This window comes from Hylaeus volcanicus, chromosome 8 (assembly GCF_026283585.1).
Source record: "Hylaeus volcanicus isolate JK05 chromosome 8, UHH_iyHylVolc1.0_haploid, whole genome shotgun sequence".
In the NCBI taxonomy this organism is placed as follows: domain Eukaryota; kingdom Metazoa; phylum Arthropoda; class Insecta; order Hymenoptera; family Colletidae; genus Hylaeus; species Hylaeus volcanicus.
The window spans coordinates 1,073,663-1,087,386 of record NC_071983.1 but is presented as its reverse complement, the minus strand read 5'-3'; the positions used below and the strand labels follow the sequence as shown (position 1 = coordinate 1,087,386).

General features: G+C 46.4%; 1 protein-coding gene across 5 annotated transcripts in view; it reads right to left on the bottom strand.

Annotated features, from left to right (window-relative positions):
• LOC128880665 (ubiquitin carboxyl-terminal hydrolase 48-like) overlaps window positions 1-13,724 on the bottom strand; it is a 59,439-nt gene that overhangs the window by 32,610 nt on the left and 13,105 nt on the right. For 4 of the 5 annotated variants that reach the window (XM_054130979.1, XM_054130980.1, XM_054130983.1 and 1 more), the window contains 2 exons: window positions 6,080-6,187; window positions 3,803-3,909 (listed from right to left, as the gene is read on the bottom strand). In XM_054130979.1, the coding sequence (XP_053986954.1) occupies window positions 3,803-3,909; window positions 6,080-6,187 (215 nt within the window). Of the gene's footprint in view, window positions 1-3,802; window positions 3,910-5,360; window positions 6,007-6,079; window positions 6,188-13,724 lie in introns of those variants that run through there. The other variant, XM_054130981.1, reaches the window with a different exon arrangement.

The window sequence follows — 13,724 nt, the reverse complement described above, 5'->3', positions numbered from 1 at the left end:
ACAGCACTGGCTGTATCGCAAAACCTAGAGAAACTGGCGGAGGGAGGGCCCAGGACCGCCGCGAACGTCCGTGGAACGGAGACAGAGCGGTCTCGAATTAATATTCGGACGGCGATTTAGATTTAGAACACGAATTTGCTGATTAGTTTCCTACGGTGGCTGCGGCGGTCGGCTCCGTTGCACCGGGTTCCATAAACGTCGAGCCTCGAGGGGCCAGACCCGCCTTTCGACTCGAGATTTAGTCTCCCGGGGGGTGGTTGAACTTACCAGGGGTCAAACGCTTCAGGAGGGACATTTGTTAGCCGTTCCCCCGGCTGCGACAAGTGCGCCGGACACGTCTTAATATATGCATTCACCGACCAATGAACACAACTTTACGACTTGTTCCCTCGGATCGTTGGATCCTCCCCGAAAATGACTTTTCGACTCGCTTGCGTTTTCGCGGGGGGGTGCACGCAACACCAATCTGGAGACTGACTCTCCGCTGCTCCCGAGGAGCTTCGTTTTGCGACCAGTTTCTTCTAGCGGATTCCTAGTTTCTGGCAAGGACGCGTAGACTAACCCGTTGCCGTACCATTTAGACCGATAATATTCTGGCCATATTTCTTCTACTAACCGTTTGCAGTCCAGATTTTCTGGTTTCGGTATAATTCTGTCGAGTCTCGCTAGATACCTATCACATTTCCAAATAGGAGTCGAAATGACCAAGCTACCTCCCTAGACGTATAACCTGACATCGAATTACGTCAACGACACCTATGGACGTAAAATTACGAGCGTAATACACGCGTCAAGATCCCCTCACAAATCCTCGACGTACAGAAGGACGTGGAAAGACAGAGGCCCTGGGTGGTCCAGAGCAAACAGACAATTTGGCTCGTTTTAAGGGCGCGCGCACACCGGCGCGTCTGGTCCGAACAAAAGTGAACCAGGGGAAACGAGCACTTGGCCCCGTTGGAACAAAAAATCGGGGGTTGCTTTCGGTGACTGATACGGCCCTGACTAACGAGCCTCAGCCGGACGATCGTTCCACTCTTAAAGCCTCGAAGGGGTGGTCCCTTCTCCCTTACACCTTCGTGGCCTTTGGACGTTTCTTTCTCGCTCGTATGCGAAGGCACATTAGGCACCGTCCAACCTCGTATCAATCACTCGACAACCCTGATCGCTCGGCTCCTTCGTCGGCCTCGGTTGACAGAACCGGAGGTGACGCGATTGAATACCACCCTCCGGGCTTCGCCAGGACCAACCGCCACGATGACGACGCTCCTGGAAAACCGGGGAAGGAAATGTTCCTCGTGCGACTGCACCCGGTTAATGGTTGACAGCCGAAAGACGATCGTTTGGACTAACGAGCAACGCTAATTCCAAATGCTCCCAAGATGATACAAAATCGTAGATATATATATATATTTCTCTTATATCTTTGGAAGATGGAGATTTTAGGTTTCCTGATCCACCTAGGATCACAATTTATCCTACAAATACCTCCAACGCTTTCAACATTTCGACACAAACGAATTAAAGCACCAGATATCCATTCGTCGAGCTTCACTCTACTCTTCTGTTTTGTGACAAGCTCGAAGCATACGTTTCGTCTGGAAAAACAAGAGCCAACATCAAGGGATCGATCGTGGCATGTAGATCAAGCGGCACGAGTCCGCGAGCACTCGTCGCGGAGAAGATATCACGGTTTTAACCCTAAACGACATCTCCATCTGGGCGATCCGCGGTCCAGCCGGTGGAGAGACGGCGGGCCGGTTCGGGGACCGGCTTTGCAATGCAAATCGACCGCGGGACGATCCCCCTTTCCGAGGCAGAGCCTTGACAAATGTCGCGGGAAAAAAAGCCCGCGCCATCCGCGATCGAGAGACGGACAAGACAATGGGATGTTTAGAGGCCTCTCGGCTCTTCTTGAACGCGGGACACGCCGTGGGCTCGTTCGTGCGCGAGGAAGGACGTGAACATCGATCCGCAGGATCCCCCTGGTGCTACCTTCGGGAGCCAATTTGCCTGCCAGACCGACGACAAGGATCAGTCGTTCGACAAAGTGGGCTTGCGCGTGGCTCGGCCACGGACCGCGTAAATCTGATGGGACTTTTCGGGGTTCGAAGTTGAAGGGAGGCATTGTATTTGTCGGGAACGGGAATTTAATCGTACCGTCTCCACTTGCTTTAAAATGCGCTCTTCCTTATCAGTTTCCTTTGATCTTGTACCTTTGGATAAGATGATTATTTGTTTCTTTGGTTTCTATGGTCACTGTTGATGTAGAATAGAACCGATATATTTAAAGCACGTTGACGAGTAGTTAATATCGATATAGTAACGTCAGGTGTTTGTTTTTAATGTTATGTAATTGTATGGTAAATACACTGTTTCAGACTTTTGTTTAGGAACGAAGACTTATATGTATGCACCGGTATTAAACGTCCCTTCTGAGACGTTAAAACTCCGAAGATATTCAGTCAAAACAATCCCCACAGCACGAACCGAGGAACGAATTGCGACGGCAGCGGGTGAGAAACTTTTAGAACCCCATTTGGAACGGCACCACCTCTACCGGCCCCCCGCAGTGGCACTTTTTCTGTCGGTTAATTTTCAGGATACTTCTTAATTATAATGAGACACTTTGGGGTCTGCCAGAGAAGCCAACGTAACAAACGTGGGTAGGGGATTTATGTAAATCGACGGCTAATGTCTTCTGGCATTATTCCTTGGGTTAGATTCCGAGAGGGGGAGGACAGGAAAGTGGAAAGGATGCGCGCTTTCACGCACACTTTCTCGCAAAAAATTTCACAACGCGTGTGCTCCGGTGATTCACTGTTAAGAGACAACTTCTCCGTTGGTAACATTATCTGCGGATTGAAAAACGAAATTGGCATTTAGAATTTGTGCCTAGAACAATTTGTGACAACACAGAAACCAACATACACACGCACACACCCATGCATACAGAATTCGGTAACCATTTAATCTGCCCCGACAACGAGAGAAGTATCCACTGTCGGCATCCGATTAAGCCACAAATATATTCTAGATATATCGAGTGGTTTTCCCAGCAGAAGCCAAAAGCGAAAAGTCACTGACGCGCCCCGAGTGTGCGTGAGATTGTGTACCAATAATTAGACCGAGCCACGTACACGCAGAGAAAAAGAAGGGGACACGATAGGGAAGAGCGCTGGTAACGATCCGCCTAGGGACGATCGTTTACATAACGACCCTCCCGGAATCCTACGAAAATTAATTGCCGATAAGATCGAACGGTCCCAGGATGGAATAAAGAGAAAGCCGTTAATTGCGCGATCGGTCTTCGGGTTCTGCACTTTACCAGGAAATTGATACGCCTATCGTCGCACATGTGCAACGATAACCGTCACGTTATAATCGTTTCAATTCACGTCCACGATTCGTTATACCGTCACTTTTTTTTCCCTCGTTCGTAGATTTACGAGACGCGAAACGTTGAGACTGGGTAATCCCTCCATCACTCCTAATTGGTAATCGCTACCGCATCAATATCTGTCACTGGTCTTCTGGGACGATCATGGGTAATGATTAGACTGAGGATGTTTATAAGCGTTCATATTTTTACGGGCCTTGATAAAGAATTGATACTTGAACGAAAGTGTCTTGTTTTCTAAATGTAAATATTTTGTGTATTTTTATATTTGAACCTGTTTATATAATTACTAATCGAGTAAAAATTAGAAATTAACCTCGATAGGCTCTTGAAACGAGAGTCCATTTTTAGGAAGAGAAAGAGCGATGTTTAAAAGTAACAAGAATATTATATATTTGTACTCACTTGGATCTGTGTAAAAATCGGAACCAATCCTCTTGATGATGACTGGATAATCGACGTCGTAAAACTGCATCAACTTCGACCACTCCTCGGCAGTTACTATGGTGTATCTGCAACAGAGTTTCGATACATATGAGAACATTATCTAGTAAAGTTTAAATTATGATAAATTGTAATAAATCCAGTTTTTAAAAGTGCGATACGAAGCAAAACTTAAAAAAGATACTACGCATGAATGAATATACCAATGATAATAGCTGAGAATATTACGTGATAGAAACAATGGTTGCCTTCTGGTAATTATGATAGTGTCGTGCGCAGTAAATTGCTTAAAATATGTTTATTTATGCCTTCTACACAATTATTCACACTTTGAAACTCGTATTAAAACCCTTCTCGATCAATTATTTACTTAACAATGTGTAACGGTGAAACGCGTACGGAGTCGGTCTGCGATCAAGCCAGGGGCGTATTCGCGCAAGGCGGAATTCACGATTTTCCGGCAACGGCGTAGAATCCGTGATGGTTTTTGCCTCGTCTCCCTTAATTATACCGCAAATTAGAAATTTCTTGCCGCGCAGCGGCTCCAGCTTTTTGCCCTGCAATTGTTCGCCTGATCCTGGCGTGGTTCCTGAAGCTCGCGCAACGCTCAGGCATCTCGCACCGCTATGATCAATAACACTTTGAAAAATCCCGCTAAATACTCAGCGTCGTAATATTTCGTTCGACGAAGAGAACTTCTACCTTCCTATACAAGGTGTCTTAGAAACGCTAGATATCTAACCACTGACAAAACCGATCTTCGATCTCACCGAAAGACAAATTATTAAATTTTTAAACTACAATCAAAACCTGTTGAAACTCCAGTTTCCGCTAAAAAAAAAAGTTCCGCGATGTCGGAAATATCAATGTCGCCGACGTTTCTAAAATTCCACGCTCGTCCGGGAGCAAAACGAGGAAACCTAAGAGAGGAATCGTCGCGAAAAAGTGGAACGCCGCTCGTTAAACGATTTAATTGGAAATTGTCGCGCGGCGGATAATAAAAATTAGCGGTGCTATACTGCGGACGGCGACGTAAACAGTAATTTATGGAGGCACGTTCCGACGCCGTGAAACGTGCGACGAGTTGATACGGGATAACTGTCGGCCCGATAATTAGTTGCGCGACATTAATTTCGATTCAGCGCAATATGCCGCGCGGTCTCATTTGAATTTTCACGAGGCAAAAACCGCGCCGGACGAGCTTGTCGTCTCTCCTCGTGTATTTGCCTAACGCCCGAATAATGGTGGATGCATCGAGGAGCGCCAGAGAAAAAGGGAGGGAATCAGAGAAATCACCGTCGAGAGGGGGAGAAAAAAAAAAGAACGCGAGCCAACGGAACGGCATATCGTACGCGTTTATTGAATATAATTCCTACTAGCAGGAGTCGATATGCACTCATGATTAATTAATCCAAGTAATATTTAAATGAAACCGCTATTAACAGTGCAGTTGCATTTGAAAATCGAAAGGAAGCGTGAACAAGAATTACAGTGCTTACGTGTGTCTTCTTTATTTAAAACTGTAGTATCATACATTTTGTTTTTATTGGGCAGTATTATAAGAAATATTCATTACTTGTAAATAAGAAATCTAATGAAACTGTCATCTTAATAGTTTGGCACCGTGTGTGTATTAATTTATTAATGCACGATTACTCTAAATTGAACTTCACAGCACATTATGTTTCTATCGGGTGAAATGCTACTCTAAAAGATCCACCAACAAATTTTCTTTGTAAATGAAGCTTAACAAACACTGGTCTAAATAATCGAGGGTCACTTGCAACTTCTTTCGAAACATTTTACTTAAATCCTCCGATATAATTCGATCGACCTATCCACTATCCAAGCATCGGGAGACGTCGCAAGGAGGAAGGTCGAAGATCGTCGACAAAAATGATTTTTTAACGGTCTCGACAAAGTCAAGGGTGAACAAGCGGACGACTCGAGCCGTCGGCTATCTTAGGCAGATAGTGGACAATGGTTTAGCATAATGGTCAGAGGGTTGGCTGCACAATAGCCCCGGGACCGTGCTGGTGACATTTTCGGGTATCCATCACGTCACACGCGCTCCAAGGATTCGAAGAATGGAAGAAACCAGTGCCAGGAGGTCACGCACTTTCGCTTTATAATACAGTTGTCCCAGAAGTCGACATTTCTCGACGCTTATATTCAGAATCTTATTTAGAATAAGAAACTATGTACGGTAGAAATGGGTAGGGGTGAGAAACTACTCACAAATCGTTGTTAAATGTTGGCGAATAGAGGAATCCTTTGTGCAGTTCGCAGAGCAGCGTAGCGTTCCTTATTCCAACGGGTGGTGCTTTCGAAAACACTTCAGCATATCTGAAACAAAAATTCCCTCTGTCACCATCCATTCCCAACTCACAGACCAAAATCTACAAAACAAAATGGTAACATACCACTACGAAAACAAACCTAATACCATCCCTCCCATCGAATCGTAATTACTTTTCCCAAATCTCCTCCCCCCTTCTCTACCTCGAGTTTCAAACGACAACCGCCAAGATCCACGGTGATAAATCCCTGCGGCATTAAAAATATATTTTCAGGGTTATTTTTTACGAACACTGTCAGCCAGTTAATCGTTTCGAATAACGCAACCTCGCCTGTGACACGTCTTTCGGGGTCGTGGACCAGAAAGACGACGAGGAGGATCGCTTCCTTCGGGACATTCCGGCCCGAGGGGGTGGAGATGTGTCGGGGGGATTGGGGTTGTGCATCATTTTTCACATACCACCGAGGGGGCGGACGGTTTTTGCCGTCTCCCTACACGCCCGCCATCCAGATAATGCTCTTAAAGACAGATATCTCCCGCGAAACGTGCCAGGTACGCGATCTGACCGACCAGGAGACCACAGTCGAACGGAAAATCTGGATTTTCCTAGAACAATTTCCAGCCCCATATTCAGCGGTGACAATTGGAGCTCGACACAATTTTTCATTCCGACGCGGATCAACATTTGCGCGAGGATTACAATCTTAACGAGAAGCCTGAAAAATGTACCAATGAGGGGATGATGTTTCAAATGTTAAGCTAGAGGGTGATTCTTGGTGAAAATGTACGAAGAAAATGTAGAATGGACATTTGTTTCGGGAGGCTTTGTTGTAGAGGAAATTGATTTTTAATGTTTCTTGGAGCACTTAGAAAAGCGTCAGCCTATTACTGACCATTTCTACTTGTGTCGACGTATGGAACTATAGACGATAGAATGTTATTAAAACATTCCCAAATACTAATCTTGCGAATTAATTTAAATTCCAGAAAACAATTACGACAAAATGCTTCTCGAAGTATCCTGTTAAATATTCTTTTACAGAATCAAGAAAAAATAAAATAAGGAATGACAAAATGGGAAACGTATCAGATGGAAAAACCTTTCTAAATTGTAATCCACAAATCACTCAAACAGTTATCAAGAAGACAAGTATCTCAGAATCGCGAAAAACGTAATACTACCCTCCCATCTCCTCCGTGTGAAAAAGTGTAGAATCCCCTGTCGCAGAGACATGTCCATCCAAAGTGAACGGGGTTGGCGAGAAAAACGAAGCACGAAACACAGAAAGCTCGCGAAAAGCGTTCGGAAACCACGAGGACGTCGTGGAAGAGCAAATATCCGCGGACGGAGGATTTAAAAAATGTCTACCAGCCGGATACCCTCGAGCGGGTTTTCCAGAAGCGAATACGCGTATTAATTATGAGGCTTGTTCAAACAGTCGAACGTAGGGAGGCGCGGGACAGTGGAGAAAATTGGTCACCCTTATTACAGTCGAACCAGGGACACTACTCTCTGTTGTTCGTGTTCTCTGTGTCCCTCTCCTCCGACTCCCCTCGCCACCGATATGCTCCTCGTTCTCATTTTTTTTTCTGTATTCCTCATTCGAGGCTTTGTTTAACTTTCGTCGCGGAATTTTTCCGGCCCGCAGCAATTATTGCTCCCAGGAGAATAGAAGTGAAAAGCCAGGAATCGAGAACTCCTGTGCGCGGGGGTGGTTCTCGCTATCGAGGCTGGGGGAGAAAGGGTCACTCGCAAACGTCGAGGAAATCGTTTGGAAATGCCTCGATGATTTCGGTTTTTCTCTCTATGCTCGGTGCTGAGAAGGCTTTGGTATTTCGTAATTGATATTGCACAGAAGATGACGCGTTGTAAATGTATATATAGGTCTGGAGAAAATGGACTTCTAACATTTCTAAATGTTAAATCACTTAAATCCAATCGCAAAAAAAAAGATCACCGAAAAATCGATAACTCAGAGACACAATTTGTAAGACGATTTCCAGTTCGAAGTGAGGTCTACCCAGAAATTTAAGTAACTTCGCGAAGCAGCTCCAATTAAGCCTCACTCCAGAGAGCAACACGAGCGACATACCAATATGAGACATCGATACGATTCAGATATCCTTGTAATCATTGCGGTTTATATGATCACTGCGGTCGAGATATCATTATTCAGTACCGGTACGTAATATCCTGCTCTATGCACGAACGAGCCTGGAGACAACGCCGCTGAAGGACTTTAATCAACAGAGAGATGCCATCGAGTGGAAGCGCTCGCTCGCGCGCGCTCCTCTTCCTGAAGAAACCAACGATACCGGGTTAACGTTCTTTGCACTCTGCGCAACGACACAGAACGATTTCAATTTCATGCTGTCGGCCGTATCAGCCTTCCCGTTGCCGCACAGTAAATCGCTTTTCCTTTGACGATAGCTTATTTTTCCTCGTGTAAAATAAAACTTGAGATGCCCGCCGATGGACGTATCAGGCGAGAAATCGTAAGCCCGGTGGCTCCGCGGACGCAAATTGTTCTGGCTGATTGCGAAACGATAGAGAGGACTTGCATTCGCGGAACAACGAAGAACTTGAGGCGCAATAAAGCATAACGGAGGTGACGTATACAGGAAATTAGGTAATCGAACTTGTGTGATTTTTAGGAAGCATACAAAGGCGATAGACAATCTCTATTCACGAAGTAACTTCTTTGCTCTAAAAGAAAAGGCGAATTTTGAAATAAAAGATCGAGACAGAGATGTATAAAATATAAGGAAGACTCCTTCAGGGTGTGCGAGTATTTCTTGATACAGCAATCTTTTCATTAGCAACGTCAAAAGTGACACGCGTCGAAGAAGAATCGCCTCGAAGGGGACAACAATACCATTCCTTCGCCGACATCCCTTTGAATGTGGGCGATGGTTCGATATTAGCTCGAGCAAACCGCTTTCGACGAAGACGACACGATTATTCGACCGAAACAGGGGTGAAACCTCTCCGTTTCGCTCACCAACACCCTGATAACCTCTGCCACGATCTCCGCTCCATCTTTTCTTTCTCTAATATCTCGATATTTTCTCTCCTTTCGTCCAGCCAATTCTCCACGTGTAGACTTCCAGTTCAACAAAAAAAAAAGGGAAAGATGTAAAAAGTGAACCTTCTCAAATAATAATACCCTCACTTAAGACTTGCTTTTAAGACCTTTTATCCGCATTCCTCGCCAAGGTTTTCTTCAGACACGTAATAAATAATATTCCTATAAAGTGGTCTCCCAATGTCTTCTGAAACCCCATACAATTGTCTAACCATAGTATCCTCGGCAACTCAACCCGAAGAGTTCTCGATCTCCGGAGGTCTACACACCTTATTCCCTCCAAAGTGCGCCGCTACCGAGGTTCCAGTGGAAAGTTTCCGGCGACTTCCGCTTGCGCAAAAATCGTCGCCGACGCGACATCGACTCGCGTCATCTCTCCATCACGGCAACACAATGGCGGGGCATAAAACGACCGGGCACGGATGATATCGTGCCGCGGCACGCTGGAAGTAGTGCAAGAAAATAATAGAAGCGAGTATGATCGCGTCGGCTCGGATAACGAGCCGGATGATTTACAGTTTATCCTTACACCTCCATTTACGAAGGGACCGTGGAGGAACTCTTGCGATCGCTTTAAATTCGCTCTCGTTGATGCAACTGGTCGTCCGCCCCGCGACGAAGGGCGGGGAGGAAGACGGTCTGTTTCTCATCATCCTTGGTCCCCCATCTCGGTATCTTCTTATTTTCTGAATGTCCCGCGGTACCGGGCGCAACATTGTTTTTCTCCCTCCTCGTCGTTTTCTCCCTTCCTTCTCTGTCCGTCTGTGGACAGGCTTTTGGGATTCCTTTTTCGCTGGACGGACACCGGTGGACCTTTTACCACGGACACGTACACTTCTCGGGGGGGGGGGGGGGGGGGGCCGCCCCCTCGTAATGATCGCAACGCTCTGGTGCACCTCAGCCTACGGGGCTGGCCAGCAAACCCAGCACCGAACCGTCTCTTTGCCCAGCGTACGATCCTGTTGCCCAACCACCGCACGGTGGCTCCTCGATTGTTATGTTATAAATTATTATCGTGTTATTACCGTGGCGGTTTCGCCGAGCCCCGAGAAGCTGGTTTTTTCCACGATCGAATCGAGTGGAAGGGCCTGGGCTGCGTTTATGGGAGAAGTTTGTTTGTGAACGGCCTCCGCCTGTTGCCGATTCCTGACCGACTACCGAACGTGATTTTACAACGCCGTTCGCGGAAAATCGGTTCGAGTTATCGAGGTCAAGGGGAGTCGATTTTTAGACGAACTAGGTGATCGGGTGTGCTTGTTACGGGCGAATTTGAATATGTTGAAAGACTTATGATTGGGATTATGCAAATTATTGACCCTATTTTGTCTCTTGAAAGCAGGACCTCCTGTATCCTCTCGAATTGATATCACCTCTCCCCACCCCCCCGCCCCCCTCCAAAAAAAAATGACGTCCGAGTACCTGTTCTCGCCCAACAGAAATGTTTACAGTGTCAGTACTCTTCCCCAAGACCTGATGAAATTTTCTCGCGAATGCTTCCACAAACGCCACTAAAGAGGGTCGCGGAGGTTCGAGAACGTCGGAATCGAGAAGGTATCGGGTCCGATTTCGAGTCGAGCTCCTTTCCGCTTCCAGGATCGCGGGTGCGGGGCGGCTGCCGCATACCGGTGATCGTCGGAGAGCATCGTCCACGGATTTCGTTTTTACACGCCGGTCGGGGGCCTGCGGCCGATCTTCTTGTTTGCTCAGGGGGACTTCTGGTCGCGAGGAATAGCGTTCCGTTGGCGGACGGGGCGAGGGCCGGGACTAAATTTACGCCGGTCGAGTAGAGTAGTTGACCGACGGACTGCGGCAGGATGTCGATTATCGACGCTTTTTGCCGCGATTCCCTCCCTTTTTCGTGCCGAGCGCATAATTAGCTTTCATTATTCTAGCGCGCACCGAGCCGGCTTCCGCCCGCTGACAACGATTCAGGAATGATTCAACGAGTTGCTTTCATCTTTTCTCGGGCCCCGTCCGCCTCCTGGAAGCTGACCAATCCTCCGAGAATTGTTTCAACAATGGAGAACAATCAACGATCTATCAAGTAACCCATTTCGTATCCAAGGTGTTCCCACTGCCTACTAGAAAGCTCAACTTTGCTTAAATATTCAAAGAACCTCATGTTCTAAGAATATACCTCGATATCATACCTCAATATCACAACCATCACCATGATTCTTGACTATGACTTGTTCACAGAAAGGACTCCAAACACCCTGACGCATGTTAAAACTCCTTTTAATTAAATAAACGTCTCGGAAAATTTATAGCGAGGAATCCCTGAAGTCAACAGTTGGTTGACTATTTACGATTCGCGGGACAATTAACGCGGGAGCCCGCAGCCAGCGACAGATTGCCGATCATCTATGACAAAACACAGAAGCGGCATGCGATACAAGCTTAATTATGACTTCAGCTTACGTTAACCCGGCGCACGATGATTTAATGCACGGACATTCCAGCCAAGTTCGCCGGCGCGTTCATTGTTCGAAAAAGCGATCCCTGGCCTCTTCCTGCCGTCAGGTATTTACAAAGTTCGCTGGTAACGAGGCTTCGTTAACGGTACGGGAAGCAATAATCGCTTGAGTTGCAGTCGACCCACATTCCTCGAGTTATTGGCGGGAGGATCTTCGTCCTCGTGACTGAAGAACCGCGAATTCCGCATCGTTCGAAAGAACGCTGAGATTTTCGATACTCCCAGCCGACCTGAGGCGATCGACAACCTCATCGTCGCGAACCGATGGTTTGCCATTTGATCAATGATTGATTCGTTCGATCATTTATCTGTGAACAGGGTGAACCCTACGGAACAACAAAGTTGGTGTATCGAAAGAAGTTATAAGACTAAGACTGACTACCAAAAGGATCGTCTTCGCCTCTGAGCCAGGACAATGATAAACCTGCATAGATTCCTCATGTTTTGGAAATATCTCGTACCGAAGGTTCAGTTTTGTTCTCAAATCTTAAAGAATCCATCTAGGAAATTGTTATCAAGACTTAAAATTACTACAAACTTAAAGTTATCGAAGCATTCATTTTGTCTAGAGTCACAATCAGCTAGCATAGCTGCCTGCATTTACTAATCTAGATAGAAGAGCAGACATTGCTCCAATTTTATGCGAATGACGGTCATTGAACTTGACAATCTAGCCGCGTTTTACCTAATTGCAAAACCATTTCAACGTGTTTCCATTAATTCTCATTTTCGATGGTTTGGTGATTAATAGAGAGTGACTGGCGGTGTCAAAAGGCTTAATCGCCGGATGGTAAAAAAAGATACAAATGGAGCGAGCCTTTCGCCGAGACCTCGAGCTAGAAGCGGCTCGAGGCTCCGACCTTCGTTAAATAGGCTCACCTTGGTGCGATCGGTGAAATCAGCGAAGCTGAAAAGTAGACTTCGATCAAGGGATCGTACGTGCACGCTCGATTTGATCGAGGAACACGTATGAACGTACTCGAGCCTCGCAAGATTCTAGCTTGGTACTCGTGAATACTGGTACTTCTGAGAATAATTCTTATCTTTTAAAAAAAATAGGACTAAATAATGTTATCATTCACGAATACAGACACGTATGTACTTGTGTATATGATTATGATATACATGTACATATGAAAGGAAGCACCAGTTTTCTAAAAAAGGAAAACAAAAGACGAACAGAGTCCTTCGTATTCAACATATCCAGTAATCCAACAAGAACTTTCGTTTTACAATGTTTAGAACATACAGCTCTAAGAATCTGAAAACAATATAAATACTTGGAGAAGAGACCTTCGGAGTGAAGTCCAAGGGTTAAGATTATCCATCAGACTTTTTCCATCCTAATTTCTCCGAGCAATCCCAGAACACTGGGTGAAACTTCTTGCCTCCGTCCCGGAGAATCTACAAAATTAAATCACTCTGGTTTCGTCAGGTCCCAACTTGGCAAGAAATTGATCCTAATTGTAGAAGAATCCCCTGCAACCCCCTGTTGTCCCGGTTTCTCTCCGCGTGACTCCTTCGATCGTCCCGCAGGAGCTTTTTTCCTCTTCCATTCCGTTAATTTCGAATCGTGAGTCCGAGTCTTCGTCCCTCTCCATTTCGCCCCGTCCCCGCTGGTCCATTGATTGGGGGCGCCCGTATACAGCCCGATTTCTTGCCGTCTCTCCTTTTCAGCAGAAATAAATCTTGTGTTTTCGCGTATAAGCGGCCTTTTAATATCACCGGGCTTGATTTACCGCCGCGAGGCCATGCATCCAACGCGTGTAAGAGAGGCCAAAGCCAATCCCTCCCCCCCTACTGGTGACATTTGTCTTCCGACCAGGAAGAAGGGAACGCGACTGTCCCCAGGTTTTCCTTGATTTACCGCTCCTCCCCACGGTATTTGACTAAACGATCCTTGACCCGGATCGGTTCGGTTCGGTTCGATTCTCGGCTCGGCTCGATTCTCGGCTCGGCTCGGCTCGGCTCGATTCTCGGCTCGGCTCGATTCTCGGCTCGGCTCGATTCTCGGCTCGGCTC